At 38.0% G+C, this 15,874-nt stretch overlaps 3 protein-coding genes across 7 annotated transcripts in view; all 3 read right to left on the bottom strand.

Annotated features, from left to right (window-relative positions):
- Positions 1-902: 902 nt before the first annotated feature.
- LOC108626757 (putative maleylacetoacetate isomerase 2) lies at positions 903-5,331 on the bottom strand. Its single transcript, XM_018027607.2, has 5 exons — positions 5,135-5,331; positions 4,752-4,803; positions 4,526-4,674; positions 4,240-4,444; positions 903-4,165 (listed from the first exon to the last, which is right to left on the bottom strand). The coding sequence occupies exons 1-5, from the start codon at positions 5,150-5,152 to the stop codon at positions 3,936-3,938; spliced, it is 654 nt and encodes a 217-aa protein (XP_017883096.1). The 5' UTR covers positions 5,153-5,331; the 3' UTR covers positions 903-3,935.
- A 1,364-nt stretch (positions 5,332-6,695) lies between these two features.
- Positions 6,696-10,779, bottom strand: LOC108626795 (protein salvador homolog 1). Of its 4 annotated transcripts, none has more exons than XM_026815069.1 (8): positions 8,553-10,779; positions 8,313-8,483; positions 8,088-8,164; positions 7,899-8,026; positions 7,583-7,816; positions 7,289-7,510; positions 6,917-7,222; positions 6,696-6,850 (listed from the first exon to the last, which is right to left on the bottom strand). In XM_026815069.1, exons 2-8 carry the CDS (start codon positions 8,401-8,403, stop codon positions 6,760-6,762), a joined length of 1,149 nt encoding a protein of 382 aa, XP_026670870.1. In that variant the 5' UTR covers positions 8,404-8,483; positions 8,553-10,779; the 3' UTR covers positions 6,696-6,759. The 4 variants fall into 4 exon arrangements, with proteins under 4 accessions (XP_026670870.1, XP_026670871.1, XP_017883163.1 ...); XM_026815070.1 differs by having other exon boundaries at positions 8,811-10,779; XM_018027674.2 differs by having other exon boundaries at positions 8,313-10,779.
- An 842-nt stretch (positions 10,780-11,621) lies between these two features.
- The window catches only part of wdb (serine/threonine-protein phosphatase regulatory subunit widerborst), a 21,663-nt gene continuing 17,410 nt past the window's right edge, over positions 11,622-15,874 (bottom strand). For both annotated transcript variants that reach the window (XM_026815066.1, XM_018027656.2), the window contains 8 exons: positions 13,607-13,803; positions 13,334-13,528; positions 13,058-13,188; positions 12,861-12,978; positions 12,517-12,792; positions 12,209-12,438; positions 11,977-12,122; positions 11,622-11,896 (listed from right to left, as the gene is read on the bottom strand). In XM_026815066.1, the coding sequence (XP_026670867.1) occupies positions 11,981-12,122; positions 12,209-12,438; positions 12,517-12,792; positions 12,861-12,978; positions 13,058-13,188; positions 13,334-13,528; positions 13,607-13,803 (1,289 nt within the window). In that variant the 3' untranslated portion in view covers positions 11,622-11,896; positions 11,977-11,980. The remainder of the gene's footprint in view (positions 11,897-11,976; positions 12,123-12,208; positions 12,439-12,516; positions 12,793-12,860; positions 12,979-13,057; positions 13,189-13,333; positions 13,529-13,606; positions 13,804-15,874) is intronic.

Genomic DNA, 15,874 nt, shown 5'->3' with positions numbered 1-15,874 from the left:
CATCCGACTGATTCTCTGTGCAATTGTAATTTTGTCGAAATTGGGAAGGATTCTGAATTCGTGATGTCTAGATTCGCGCGTTGCGAAACATGTTTCGACCGGTGCCGACTCGGAGCCTTCCAAATTTTGATGGAAACAGAGGGATCGAACAATTTCTTAGATGGTAGCTTGCGGTACCTGTAAATACGATGTAATTTCGATCGTAGTTTGTAAGTCTGTTTTTTATATGTGCGTACACAAGAACAGAGAAGCATTGAAAACGAAAATCAACAACGGAGGAAAACAGATGCGTGTTTGTATATACTCACAAGTGAGCGTGTATCTGGTTATCTCCGGTTTACCTCGAGGCGAGTTGAATCGGAAGATGTTGCGAGAGTAGATGTCCAGTATTCCAGAGTTCGAACGACAGAGGTACCGCCAGGATTCGAATTAATGATTAATCGGTCGTGTTTCAATTGTATTCCCGTTCCTCTGTCACGAGCCTTGTCGCTTCGCTCTTGTTGTTGTTAAAAGTGTATCTCGCGTGTTCGGAATAGCATATCATTCGGAGTAATAATTACGGTGTAATTCCAAAGAGGGACGACGCGTCTCCCCGATGCATTTCGGCGTACAAAAGAAACAAAGAAAGGTGCTATTCAAACTAGTCAGTATAGATAAAGGAATGTATTTTTTTACACGATGGATTTGTAATAAAGATAATTGAAAACGAAAGTCAAACTACTCCAGTTCAGACAGACGATAGAAAAAAAAAAGTATAAGATTGTCGATGAGGTCTTCAGTACGTATTGCGTGACTCCTTTTATTGGGTAAGTTGTGTTTTTCTTTTAATCGCTTTTCTCTCACGTTTATTTGTGTCATCCTTTTTTTCAGCGCGTTAATAAATCTCCTACAAACGATTACAATTAAAACGTATTCTTTTTTTATTCGAGTGCGCATTCACAAATGTACTCGCAGTTTGTTTGACAGCATTTCGTTAGCTTCGCATCTACAAAGCAATATACATACACTATATATATATATATATGTGTATATATATATATATATGACACAGAATTTATTATTCCTCATAAGCAATGAACGTACATAATTCGTTTTCACTTACAAAATACTCTATGCGTATCAGACCGGTGAATCATTTGTATTTTATTTTTTTTTGTTTCCTTAATTAAGTATCGTTTGTTATTATTTATACATGATCCGTGTTTACTCATTCTACGAGGTCTCGCATATCCTCTTACAAACATGTTTTACGGCTAATCAAAGTCTACTTAGGACCATTGGTAAAAATGAACTCATCGCCCTCAGTTTGTTCGACTATACAATAATTTCTCGTTTCATTTATTCAGTAAACGAATATCCTCTGATTCATTACTGTTACATGTATCCGCGAACAAGCTGGCAATGGGTAGAAGCGGTGTACGCTAAACGTACAGCTATTCTCACTTGAAGAAGAAAATAATCCCCAGAGAAATGGAGAATTCATTTTCATCGCACCGAATCGACTGTTTGCCCGATGCAATTAATATTTGTACACTTGACAAATTTTCGTTACCTTACGCCAAAGGTATGGGTTCGTTTTTCCTTCACGAAAATTGTCCATTTCTCCTGCGCCGTACATTTATAATTGTTACGATACATCACGCGTCAGAGAAAAAGAAATACGAAAATCAGGCTCTCCTTTATACAATCACAACGTCAGCTGTCCATCGCGTCGTGAAGTCGACGAGGAAAGGAAGAAATCATTTTGTGCGATTCATGCTCGAAGGGTGTTACTTGTTTGCATTCTTTCTTTGTGCGTACTATATTTATATAAACTCTATAATATAATATTGTAAGACATACGAGCTCTCGAGGATCTAGCGACTCACCGAGTGGAGACTGTTGTCTGCATGCAACACTCGAACTTGTCTTGTATAAAAGTTATATATACATTATTATCTAATCACCCGCTTGCATAATGCACTCGTCTAAATATGAAATGTATATCTCTGTTCTTTCCTCTCCTTCTATCCCTCTCCCCCCCCTTAGAATATAAATTACAAACGATCTCTAATCGTCTACTTGGAAGAAGCATGCAAACAAATATCCCCCCTCCCCGCCCCTCGTTCTCTTCTCACGCGGTATGAAACGACCGTTCGTAGTAGAAGCGAGAGACAAGCTAATTGGAATTTCTCATCGTACGAAGCCGTTTCTTCACTTTCGTGGAAAGTATAACGGCAAGAAGGAACCCGGCAATAAGGAACGATGCCGATAGATAAAAGTTATTGACGTTAGTGGCCTTCGTCGCGCAATAAACGTATCGTTCATGTATAAAACTACAAAATATATGGAAGTTATAAAATATAGGCGATAAAAAATGTATCTCCATATAAAGATTACACGTTGCGAAAAATATATGTGAAGTCTCGTTGTGTGTGCTCAATGTTGACGATGGTAAAGATGTCTTACAAATTTTCTATACGGTTCCTACACTACATTTGAGGCTTCTACATTATTTCCTTTTTCTATACTATCTGCGGAATGTTTAAGAAAATTACTGACACACGCGCTTGTCACGAGTTTATATCACGTATCAAAATCGAGCACACCTTCCTATCTCACGCATAGACATATGAGAATAGACCGAGTAGAAGACTTGAAGCTGGGCTTCAACCGCTTAAACCTGGCCTGAGGCAAGGAAAACGAACGGAAGAATCGAGAGAATTGTTTTCTATCAGCATGTGAAAAAGAGAGAGACAGAATCTCATTCGAAGCATAGTTTCCCTATCATTTACGGGGTCAAGAAAAATATATTGAACGCTCGATCTATGCTCTTATGTCTATGATCTTAAAACGCCGAGTATGTGAAATGCAAATTGACCTCGCGTCTTATATTTGAAACCGCCGACGACGAGACACTTTGCAGGGTGAAATAAAACGTATCCGATGGTAAAAGCTTTAGAAAAAGGAATTTGATTTGTACTTTTCATTCCTCAATATCATTATACGGAGTTTTGAGCAGACTGCATTCCCTTATTACACGTTTCCTTTTCCATCTGTTCAATATGCGCGTGAATAACGTACGATCGCGATGTTAAATCTGCTACTCGGTAAAGAATTTCATGTTTATATTCAATATTATCCTAATAGCAACACTTGTCCTTAGTTCTATAAGCTAAAATTAATCGAAAAATTATATTATTCGTAGAATGTATAAAAAGTAAACTTTTTCACTTGAGACAACAGAGCCTATTTAGAATAGGTCAGTACGTTATACAAATTAATATCGCAAGTACTGTACGAAGACGAATTTTGTTAATTTTGATTTGTTTTGTATATAAAAACCAATGAGAAAACATAACAAAATGAAAAACAGGCCAACATCCTTATCTCCTGGATAAGTACAGAAATGGCACAGTGTTTGTTTTATTCTATCACGCTGGAGATCGATGGCACAGCATACAACTCGATTGAAAATTATCTGTGCGCTGTTTCTACCATTTCGGTACCTAAGCGTAGCGACGCTTCTTATTCAGAAGATCGTATCTCGGCGGACATAAATACGATCAGATTTGATGTACTAAAAATCTGGCATTAACTTTTGCTCTGATACGACGTCCCATCAGTATTCGAGTTATGATCGTGTCGAATTATTGGTAAGAGTTCCACTGAGATACCATGTTATGAATAGAAGGCGTCGATAGTTCGTAAGTGATAAAAGGTGCGTGCTCCAACGAAAGTAAAACAGCTTCATTCGATCAGACAGTTAAAAAATAGTACAGATAGTAACTAATATATTTAGATCACGAAAAGTATCATCGTGACGGTAAATAAAGATTCATACATAATCGAAATAAAGTCGGATCACCTTTTGCCACTGTGGAACTATGATAGATTCGACCACCTCTCTTGCCGTTTCTAAATTAGAAAAGGAAGAGGGTGGTCTGCCTTGCTTGCTACTTGGTTGCCTCTGGAGGACAGTCGGGCTGATTATTTGGATGAGCAGCAGTGAAAGCAGGATGGTTCTCTAAATGACGGTCTACCCTTAAAATCGTCGGGAAAGGTCTCAGATCGACGAGAAACCTCCTGGCGTTGAATATCTGTGGTATTAAGCAACAGTCTGCTAACGTGATTTCGTCTCCGACACAGTATTTCCCTGCACTGGAGGACAGCAATTTTTCCACAGCTGGAAACAAACAACCTCAGTCACTTATCTGTTCATTCATATTCATTACGTCGTCGATACGTCAAGAGGTTTACCTGTTAGACCTCTGGTTATCCAGTGTTGAGCCCATTCCTTTTTACGTTCTTCCCCAACGTAGATCAGGACAACTAGATTTTGCAAAGGTTGAATGCCACTGGCAATCACCTCGCAAATTTCTCTGACCCTGGCTCTCTTCACAGGGTCTGCAGGCATTAGCGGTCGATGTGGTCTTGTTTCTTCCAAATATTGCAAGATATTTAACTGGAATAATCGTATGCCCATAGTTAAAGTATTGCTCTTAGCTGACAGAGGGAGTGTACAGATGAATATTTATATACTCACAGATTCTATCAATGTGTGATTGTCGATATGAAGCGCAGGTACCTGCTCCATTGGATTGATTTCACGGAATTCATTAGAATGCTGTTCTCCACCACTTTTTATCAAGCTAACTGGCTTTATATCATACGGTATTTCTTTTAAATTCAACGCTGCCAAAGACACACCGTTCATTACTAGTACTGACAAAAAAAATCTTCTTTAAATAAATATAACATTTTTTACTCACCGATTCGTACCCTCCACGAGCAGGAACTCCGCCAATAGGAGTATAGTATAGGCTGGAAGTAAAGAAAGAAACGTGTTAAATATTCGATTGAATTTCGCGATGTTTACCGGCTCGGAGCGGCATGTTGATGGAGATGAAGCATATACGAGCTCGCCCTAGGCCGGTCGAGGAACAGCAGCCAACAAGGGGATAAGATAACGACGATAAATAATCGAAAACAAGATTGGCGAAAACAAGTCTTATTGCGAAATAGGTACTTTTTCCAACCGAGGTAATGCAAGAAACGATTGTGTCGAACGTATGAGCAGCTAGCAATAAAAGCAAGAATTTTGTACGTCCCTAACGATGTCGGCTTCGGTGTATTGGAATATTAATTCGCTTACCTTTCCCATGACGGACATTTCGTTAGGCTTCGATGGACGGACTCGCCTGTTTAATTATCTGTCCGATTAATCGGAACGACGGTGCGGTTCGCGAATCTCTTTGAAAATTATTCGGTATCCGCTCAACGCGCGAAATCGCTCCTCCTTCCCCTTTTATTCGATTGCCAGACATCCCATTCCACTGCCCCATTCTACTCCGGGATTCGAGCAACCAATCGCGACCAGCTTTCCGATAGGAAACACTGCTGTGCGGTACGAAAAATCTTCAAGGTTGATGTATCCATAAAATTATTCATATCAATTATTTATGCGTTACCGCTTTACGCTATATACTAGCTTTCTGCCTTAGCCAGAAATCCGGTTAAACACTTCGAACATTACGCAACTAAATAAAATTCAATTTTTATCATCACGTATGATTCGTTGCAGACCTTTTTGTATGATTCTTTCTGTGTACTTATTATTTACATAATTATATTTATGACTTAGTTTTATTAGCAAATTGACTGGAATACGGTATACGTATTCGTGTAGAGAATATCGTGAGTTGAACTTTAGATGGCATTTAATTAAACGCAACTATAAGAATCTAAAGCAAAGTGATTGCTGTATATTAGTATATGTATATATTTGCGATACGAGTACGACCATTATACTAATGTTAAAAAGCCGTACTTTCGAAAAGTACAAAGATAGGGGTATGAAAAGAATGCTGAGATTCTCAGTAAGAAAATGCAATCGTATTCGATCGCCGATTAATCCTCCAAATGCTTCTATTTTTATTTAATTAAAAACTCCAATTTACAAACATGCAAGCGTCATCTTGCGGCTGTACATTGTGTACTGTGTGTCCACGTGCTTGCACAACGTTCGATTCATTAATTTTTTGTATATCAAAACTACTGACAATTACGGAATAGATTGAGAAGCTTCGAAATGTTTAATTAAGGAACATTTATCATTTCCAACAATTCTATGCATTTCCCATTTAATAATAACTATCGCAAGGCTGAACAATGTGGAGACTTTTTGGCAAATGGATGCGTTCGACGAGTGACGAGTATAAATTAAAAATACGATATCGTCTGGCGTTAGTTTACGCTATTACAGCATGGAACACCTTGATATACGTGTTTTATTTACATATGAAGGACAACTTACCTACGGACGAGGAATCAAGTACTTGTTACAAATTTAATATGTGTCAGTGTACATTTTCGAGCATCTAAGCTGAAGTACCAGGAACGAACTTTTGCACTGACCTGATACATGTCTTACATCGTAATTCCAAGTTTCACTGTTTGACAAACTAACATCTTTGCAGAAATAAGATTCGTGGAGAAGATGAAGAAGAAAAATACAGAAGTAGAATTTATAACGATACAAGGATTCAGTATTGTTAAAAATAAAACAGAATCCGTATCAGAAGAACAGACGTTAAATACTGAAAGTTAATACTTGTAGTGAAGTACATGGAAGTCGATCTGTGTAATTATAATAAACATTTGTTTATGGTTTGCTTTATTCACAAATAGAATTATAAAAAGATTTCAAATTCACGTCGTAACAATTCATATTATATAAGTAATTATAATCAAGTAATAAGATATTTAAAATATATTTGTTCAGGGAAGAGACTGTCTCAAGGCAACAGCTCCAGAAGTCTCTGGATTCAATTCCTTTAATCTCTGCTCCATCTCGCACAGTAAAGCCGATCTGAATCGAAAGAAAAGATCTTGTAACATAACATTGTAAATAAGACTTGGCACGTTTCTAACGCACCTGTACTCTTCGTAACGCATGACTACTTCTTCCAATTCTTGTTTGTACAATCTAGTAAGCATAGCATTAAAACAATCCAGCTCCGGTAAGCGAAACAGCTCCCATCGCAATTTACGGTCTAGTGCCACCGATGCTCTGCTATATACATATAGCCAATGGGGTATTTCTTCGTTCAGATAAGGATTAGCCGGGACTAAAACGCTGTGAGAATGAAAATGCGTATGACGCGGAGGGGACACGACGCGGACAGCTTGTATCTCGTGAGGATAACACGGATGCTCGTACTGCGCTTGGCGCGTGATATGACTGAAAACAATATAGTTCAATAGAGACGCACGATACATTGATATAATCAATTCTTATAGTACTTACTTAACGTAATAAACACCATACTCGGGTGACTCTATCCTTTCCCACCCAGTGGGTAAACCCTCTTTCTCGAGAGGATGAGACCAATGAGTAGTTTTTGTGTTATGATCTATGTAATACTTTCTACCCCTAAGAGTAAAATCTACGGACCAGCCGGGGGGTAAAGGGAGCTCTTCTTGTTGTTCGTTTCTCGAATTTGATCGTTCCGAATGACAACGGCTATATCTTGAAAGAACACAGATAAAGAAAGCATATACATTCCTGAGAACGTTAGAAATGTTAATCATGTTTCTCTACCCTGTGTTTTGACGGTACGCGGAGTGATTGTACTCTTCGTAGCCCGAATCTATATCGAAAGGTTTATAAGACATCTGCGGTGTTTGCACTCGATCCAAGTGATACTCGGATCCGGCGTACTGATTAACATAAGTGTGAGATATAGTAGGTGAAAGTCCAGAATGATACATTGGCGTTGCAGTGCGGGACGAGAGACCGTCCCTTGTACTGGTGTTGACTGAAAGACTGGCGAATCTAGAGAAATGAATTTGAAGTTATATAAACTCGTTCGCAGCCAGCTTAACGTACAGTCTCCTCATTCTGGAGTGCAAGCCACCTTTGAGCCAAGTCTGGAACAGAACTGTTCGGAGTGTATTTCCCTTCGTGACTCCCTAAACCTACTGCGCTCATTGTCGTTTTCGTGTTACCGAACTTTTGTACCATACTCGGTTGTTGCGGGATAGACTGTGTAAAAATAAATTTTTATTTCCTCGTACGAACGTTTACATGCACGATTGCTATTTACCATAGAAGTAGGAATACTTTGATGATTATTACGATTCCTTGTTCTTCTATTTGGTTCTGTAGTCCATACATTAATAACTAAAAGTATATACGAACTGCTTAATCATTTCGAGTAATAGAACGGTAACGAAACAGCAGACAGACAATTAAAGAAATGAAGAACGGGGAACGTGGGAAAGTACATTCCTTTTTTAAGTATCGAAGACAAAGGAATAAAACGACTTACTTGGCATTTCAGGCGGAGTTTCTTTCTTAACATATTTCCCAACAACTCCTTCTTTAATTGTCCTTAAATCCTTGTTTTTTCGGGACAACATGACAGGAATAATTGTTTGATCGAACGTCAAATCGATAAATCCTCGGCACTTATAACCTGCAGGTTCTCGATGCTACAGATCTAAAATTGTTACAAACGCATTCTAAGCGTGCAATTTTGTTTCCAACGACAAGCTGTTGTTCGTTTTACATTTTTATAGAAAATCGTTTCGATAATACGTCCGAGTTACTCCTAAATATTTCCGAACTGGACGCTGCACTTGACGTGCATACATATGTTTTCGCGCATATTGCGAACGACCGTAGAGGAAAAAACGAACACTCGCTGTCGACGATATTTCAGGTGTACGAGTAATCATTTTCTAACTTTACTCGTTTGCATTCATTACTAATTAATCGAGATGCTTTACGATCGCAAAAGGTGGATTGCGATCTCTGCCAGATATACCTCTGTTTTATTTATCTGTCAACGAATTGTCAATTTGACAAGTTGACTTTTGAAAGCATAGTTATGCTTGTGAAATTTGTTGAAAAATTGATTGATAACTTGTTCAGTGTATAATTCCCTTTAATTTTCTTCAATAGTTCTGTAAATAAATGTATAATACACTATAAACGAGAATCTTCTATTATTCCCCACTTTTTCCCGCCTGTCCTGACGGCACCTATGCTGTTCTATTTTTATTTTAAATTGCCTATTTCCCTACCCTACCCCAATTTGTCAATAGTTGGTATATTATGCAACGAAATTGTACTTGGACCTAGTTTATGTATATTCGTTTCTTTACAAATCAATATTATACAATAAGAATTTTTCTACTTAGACGATTTATGTTAATTAACTGTTTATATCAGTTAGTCGTATTGCACCGTTGTTGTATTTATGTTTCTTATTAATGCAATTGCTACTCGATCAAACTTTATGATAAATTAAAAATACGAAAATGTTCAATTACACAAGGCAAACATATTGAGCAAATAATTGTTGCTAGTCTACTTTTCTTCTCTTTAAAATTCCGTGTAACTTCTTATTTGGCAAGTTAAAAAAAGGAAAACAAAAGCATTACGGTCACATCCGGATATTCTGTTCATGCCTTACGTTTAAGCAGTGGCTATTGTAAAATACAAATAATCAGTAATCCTTATTGAAATACTGCAGTTGAATTTATTATACGAATAGCTAACTATCATAATCTTACGTTTAATATGACAAGGATAAATTAATCAACTTTCATTTATGTTATTCTTTTTACATTCTAAAATCAACTGTACAACTGTCATGTTCCTAACAGTGATTAATACGAGTATCTGAAGTATATACCTAATAAATCTATTTACAATCAAATCATATCCGCTATGCGTAATTCGGACTAATCGTATATATTGAGGTTTGTTCTTCATTCGTAACTTGCACAAGGAAAGAAAACTAATATAATCGCTAATGATTGCGTTGTAACGATAAATACGTACGATAGACTATCACAGTGTAGCTCGCGTTTTGTATTTATAGGATGTCTCGTCTCTATTGTTCTAATCTTTTGATTATATTTCATTTTCCATCGCAAAGTATCGAAATACTTGTTTGCAAATGTTTCGTGCCCAATCGAAATATGTATATGGTGATCATGCTGTCATACAAATGCAACTTTTACGATATAAAAAAATACTAATATATATCGTTAGAATTTCTCTTATTCAGGTATACGTTTGCGGTTACACTAAAAGCTAAATTAGCCCAAAACACAATAATCGTGAAAATGCTCTATTACCGTCGGAAATAGAGGTGCGTGAAGAAACAAAATAGGCCACGACTAATTTTCCATCGATCGATGTCGCGATCGATGCTAGATTAAACAGCGATTAAAAAATCAGAGAGTAGAAATAAATTAGACATTCATTTAATAAAGTGTCTATTTATGCGTATAGAACTCTTATGAACTTTATCCGTGTCGTTTTTCTCAAGTCACATTACAGCATTTACAATAATTATATACTTGAATCTTTTATTTTCCAACCAACTTTTCATCAAGTGGAGATAAAACGGTGTACAATATAATAATAAATGTATGTTGAACAAAGTATGCTAATGAGATGAGGTAAAGCACATTCAACGCGAAAGAAGGATGGAAATTAAAACGTAACAAACATGTCGGGACGTCTCTCGGCTACTTGATGAAAATATCAGCAAGCAGTCACTCATATTTTTTGTTAACCGTCTATTTATTAAGAACTACTATTGTTTATTCTTATTATGCAATGGTAAGAAACTCTAAAAACGATCCCACGTATTTCCGGTGGCCTGTGGGAGCACAGCTCCGAATAAATCTTATGCACTGTATCTCTATTATTTATTATATTTATAAGCAATGGATATTTTGGTACAATTAAATTTTTTTATTGTATACTTGCCCCCTTGCATCTTTCATCATTTATTTATTTTCTTATTTAAAAAACAACATATATTTTTTCAAGTTTTCTTTTTGTTTCGATCAACTGAACCTTATTATTCAATAATATTATCGTCGATGCGCGACGAGGGTCGCGAATCTCTCTCTCTCTCTCGCTCTCTCTCTTTCTTTTGAAAAAATTTATTTCACTTGCTGCGGGCATGCAGTCGGCGCAGTGTTAATATTTTGTAGCACATCGGTCTGCACATTACACGTATTCACCACCAGTTCCGTGCGTCTCTCGTGTGTGTGTGTGTGTGTGTGTGTGTGTGTGTGTGTGTGTGTGTGTGTGTGTGTGTGTGTGTGTGTGTGTGTGTGTGTGTGTGTGTGTGTGTGTGTGTGTGTGTGTGTGTGTGAATTGTGTGACTTGTATCGTCAATAGTACTATGTTCTTTATAATATATTGTATTATATATATTTATATATATTTATATGTTTACCTAATTTTATTATGTTTTGTTATAGTTATCGTTATCATTAATACGAATATATGATACATTTCAAACAACGCCCCCGCTGGCTCAGGTCGGAGGCGAGAATTAGAGATAAGGTGGGTCAGTCATTAGAGGAGGACATTAGCCATTTAGAAACCGAAGCGAATGTCACATGCAAAAACTCAATATTATAACAATATACTTGATCTATCTGAATTTACACCTTGATCGTCTCCTCCTACCGAGCGCAGCTAAATCCTTAGTTAACAAGGGACTAACATCCTCGTATTATGTGCTGACACTGAGTACATTGTACAACTTAATCATCGCTGTCAAAGAAAAAAAGGGGGGAAAAAAGAGAGGAAAAAAAAGTAGAAATTAATGTACATAATAAAAATATTAGAACTCATCAATCATCATCGTGTCAAAGAAGAATAAAATTATGATTACTGATTCTTTCATCTGTTCCTTTTTCCTCTTCTCTACTTGGCCCCTCGGGCGCAACTAATGAAAGAAATTACATTACGTCAAGAATGCCATTTCGTGAGACACGTTTGCTCCACCAACAACAATAATTTTTTTGCATGTAGTGTAATGGACAATCGACGTAAACTAAGGGCTAATGATCGGGCAGCGTGGTAGTGTACTTGCACCTGTAACCAATAACACCCCTTGAATACGTTTAATGTGACACGAAACGGTCCAACCAACAATTTTATGTAGATTTATTTACCAGCTCAGGGGCGGGCTCGTGTCGCAGGTGTTGTCGTGGCAGGAACTGGGTTGTTGAAGGTAGCCGTGAGCGCGTTACGCCGTTCTACCTCCAATTCAGTCAGTTTCTTCCACAGCTCGTCCCTTTCCTTTTCTCTCTTCTTTTCTCTGACATTAAAAGACATTTCTGTAGATGACGCACAAGCAGCCGTTCCCAGGGAGTTCCATTCGAACAACGAGAAGAAGCTACTTACTTTTGCCTCTCAGACTTGTAGCTGGCAGTAAGTTCATCAAAGAGCTTGCTATTCATTTCCATGAATGTTTTTAAAACATTATAAACAAGCGCAACGATCGTCTGGTTCCAGTGTTCCTTGCTAATTCTATACAATGCCGGGAACATAATTGCCATTATTACATGATTGTTTTCTTCGACGAGGGACATTATGTACTCGTTATTCCAAAAGAACAATGCTCTTTCGGCAACCTAGAAAATAATCAGTTTTATCATTGAAACGATCGAAAAGCGATAGCATTGATCTCTGATGACACGAGTCTCGGTTACCTGAAAATGTGGTGAAGACACGCAACGTGCAATTTGCCTGAATAATGGTTCTTGTATCTTGACAAATTGATTAGGTTCTATCACGTCCAAGATTTCTTCAATTTCACCAAGGAACATCACCTCCTTCTGGCTACACGTTTTAGGCCAGAATTTAAGGAGGCCTCGTATAACAGGTTCTGTCAAGTTGGCATCTTTTTCAAGAAACTGCACCACGCAATAAGCTAATTGTGCATGATATAATGATAAGCACTTGACTTTATGTAGTGGGAGCAGCACCTGTAATAAAACGGCGAGAATTAAATAATGTTATACCAATTATTCGTCGTAATTAAAATATTTCTTACCTTAACTAAGAACTGCTTGTGCTCCACTTTTAAAGGAAGAGCAAATCCATTTATAATGCTACCCAAAATTTCAAGAAGTTCACCGACTCCATTGAAATGCTCCGTTTCATATACAAACCTGCACGAAACAAGAACGAGTTAAACAAAATATCCTTAATCGCTTTCAAGAATTTTATTCTTTCGCTCGGTCTAAATACCTCAAGAAAATGTTGCTGATTTGTTTGCGTATAAAGGCTCTAAGACCAAGGAACTTGCCGTAAATACGGTGCAAAACAGTTTTCAAAAAATCTCTTTCTCTAGGATCCTCTGAATCAAATAACTCCAATAACTGAGAGGCGATAGAAAGGAAAAGAAACAAATATAATGATCAGTAACAAGTATTATATAAACGGGTAAAAGTTGCAGTGGTGTAAGCTGAAAATTGGCTTCCACCCTCCCACATAAAAATATGTATTGCAAATAGCGAACGGTACCTGTAAAACGAATTTCTGGTCAATAACTCTTTTGCCAATCGCGGGTTGAAAATCTGAAGATTCAAGAAAGCGTAAAAAGAATTCGTAAACCAATTGCAGGTGGGGCCAGCTTGCCTCCAATGTCGGGTCATCTTCCTCTGGATCAAAATCTGGAGTTTCACTAGGTGGTAATGTGCGAAACAGATTCGCAGAAATCTTCGAACAAACGTTTAATCATATTGAAAATATTCCGTGAACCAGCCGCGTAGTAATTGATTCTTCTAATGTAATTACCATCTTAATGATTTCTGGATACACAGGCTCTGTGAGAACACCCCGTCCGGCCGTTATGTATTCAACGAGCTCATTGAGTGTACTACGTTTAATTTCTTTCCCTTTGAGGTCTGCCATTGGATCCATGAAATCGAAGGTCACGCAACATTGCCGGAGCTTTCGGATAAACAGTTCCTCCTGCTCCGATGGTGTGACATCTGTAACATTCGAAAAACTTATTTTAAAACGTCACCGAGACTAGTGAATTCAAGATTTAAGTAATGCAATTACATAAATCGCCTCCCTCTCGTGAGCTCGTTAAAATACGTATTTATTAAACGATTATAAATATGAATTGTTTGATGTATCAATTCTGACGTAACACGATTAGCAGACCGAAAGAAAAATGGTTTTTCTGGATTATAAATTGTAAATATTCTTGGAGGTCGTTTGACTCGACTGCGAATCATTTATTTTAAAATTGTCTAAAAGATCTATGTGATATTCATTTAAAGCATCTTCTTAAATTCTTTGAAGCTATGGAGCTCGTCATCGTGAGATTTTCAGTCAATTCGGGATCAGGAAGGGGAATGGAATTCATTCAACATTTTATTTGTACAAGCGCTAGACTTGTATTATGTAACTTCGAATTTCTGTTTCGTATTGTGCCGGTGGATCGTCCGTTATCCAAGTAAGGTTATATCGTAAGGTTAGGGTTGAAGCGACGCGCGCGCACCATACGGTGAAACATGTGATCGTTTTCCGGTATCATCGCACGCGGAACAGAAATTCCCTCGTACTTGGCGGCACGATGATTTCCGTCAGACTTGGAACGTCGTTATTCTTGTTTACAAACATGTTTCACCTGGTCTTAGTAATTCTCAACAACTCGTCCAATAAATTATACTTAAATTATAGCATCTTAAATATTAAATTAAAGTTCTACGTGTCAATGAGTTCTATTTATTCTCGAATGAGAAAAGTTTTCCGAGGAAAACTTGCTCTGCTGGTCGTTAGCTCTCAATTGCCGGTTCGTTGATTTAAATGATTCCTGTTAATTTACTCTACCTTGAAGATTCGTTTGTGCACGAGTCAACGCTTATTTTTAAAATATCTACGACATTTTATAGCCGACGAAACCGTAACGAAGACGATAAAAAGAAAAATTTCGCTATCCTACAACATGGAAATGACTGATGCTATCACTTGACGTTTGTTAGAGGTTTAACCCAATTTATGCTCACGCATAATTGATACTCGATCGTGATGTCAGGCACAGGCCAGCGAGCACGAATCAATACTCCTTGAACCATCTAGATCTCAAAGAAAAACCTGAATGAATCCCTCGAAAAAGAGAAATCAGCGATACTTAAGTGCGTAATTGCGATTAAATGAGATTTATTTTGCGAATACATTGGTCCTTAGGGAATGCGCGTATCGCGAGAGGGTCGCGGTTTATTGAGAACTTTTTAACGAGAAAATAGCTGGGACGATATGAATTACTCGGGTCTATTAGCGTGTCTACTTGAGGAGGGGGGTCGATCGTTCTCCACTCCGTTAGATGGAGTTTTCATTCACCGGCGCGGACAGGAAAAGGAGGACGGGAGACAACACGGAAGAGCGGGGCATTTCTCTTTTTCTTTTCCCATCCGTCAGCCCCAGTCTCAGCCCGTTTCACGGTTCCTATCTCTTTTTGCCCGTGGCGTATTGATTCGGCCAGGTGGCGAACTTTAAACTCGCATCAACGCTCGCCTCGTCCTACCTCCGATTCATCCTTTGATACCGAAGGAAATAGAGAGCTCTTCGGAACAGATTAGCTAATGAATCTCTCCCACGAACGAGGCATTTTCTATTTTCGTCGCCGTCGCTCTGAAAATACGCGCCAGGCTAATTCGTGGACGGAATCGAAACGAGCGAAATGGCAAATTCATGCTGTCGTCACTCGGTCAAGCTTTTCCGATTCACGTTATAGGTCGGGACGGGTACCTGTTGTGTGTGTTCAACCGATAATCAGAAATTAACGATAGTTTCGTCGACTGTGCGCACATACGTTCCCGTAGCTCTTTAATCGTAGATTGCACTATCGGGTAAGATAATTAACGTGGAAGGCCGTGACGTTAAACCAATGTCACTATCTACACGTTAAATTGGACTTGCGCGACGTGATACTCAGTGCTCGCACCCATTACACATATGAAATCCTTGATTCATGAAATAATCGCGAGCTACCAATTAAGATATCGCTATTTCGTCTGTTATTTCAACGAATGTGACACACAAAATCCCTTT

The sequence above is a fragment of the Ceratina calcarata genome, unplaced genomic scaffold (genome assembly GCF_001652005.2).
Source record: "Ceratina calcarata isolate Rehan_Ccalc_2016 unplaced genomic scaffold, ASM165200v1 scaffold428.2, whole genome shotgun sequence".
Taxonomy (NCBI): Eukaryota; Metazoa; Arthropoda; class Insecta; order Hymenoptera; family Apidae; genus Ceratina; species Ceratina calcarata.
The sequence above is the reverse complement of the archived record's forward strand: the minus strand, read 5'-3'. Positions and strand labels throughout refer to the sequence as shown.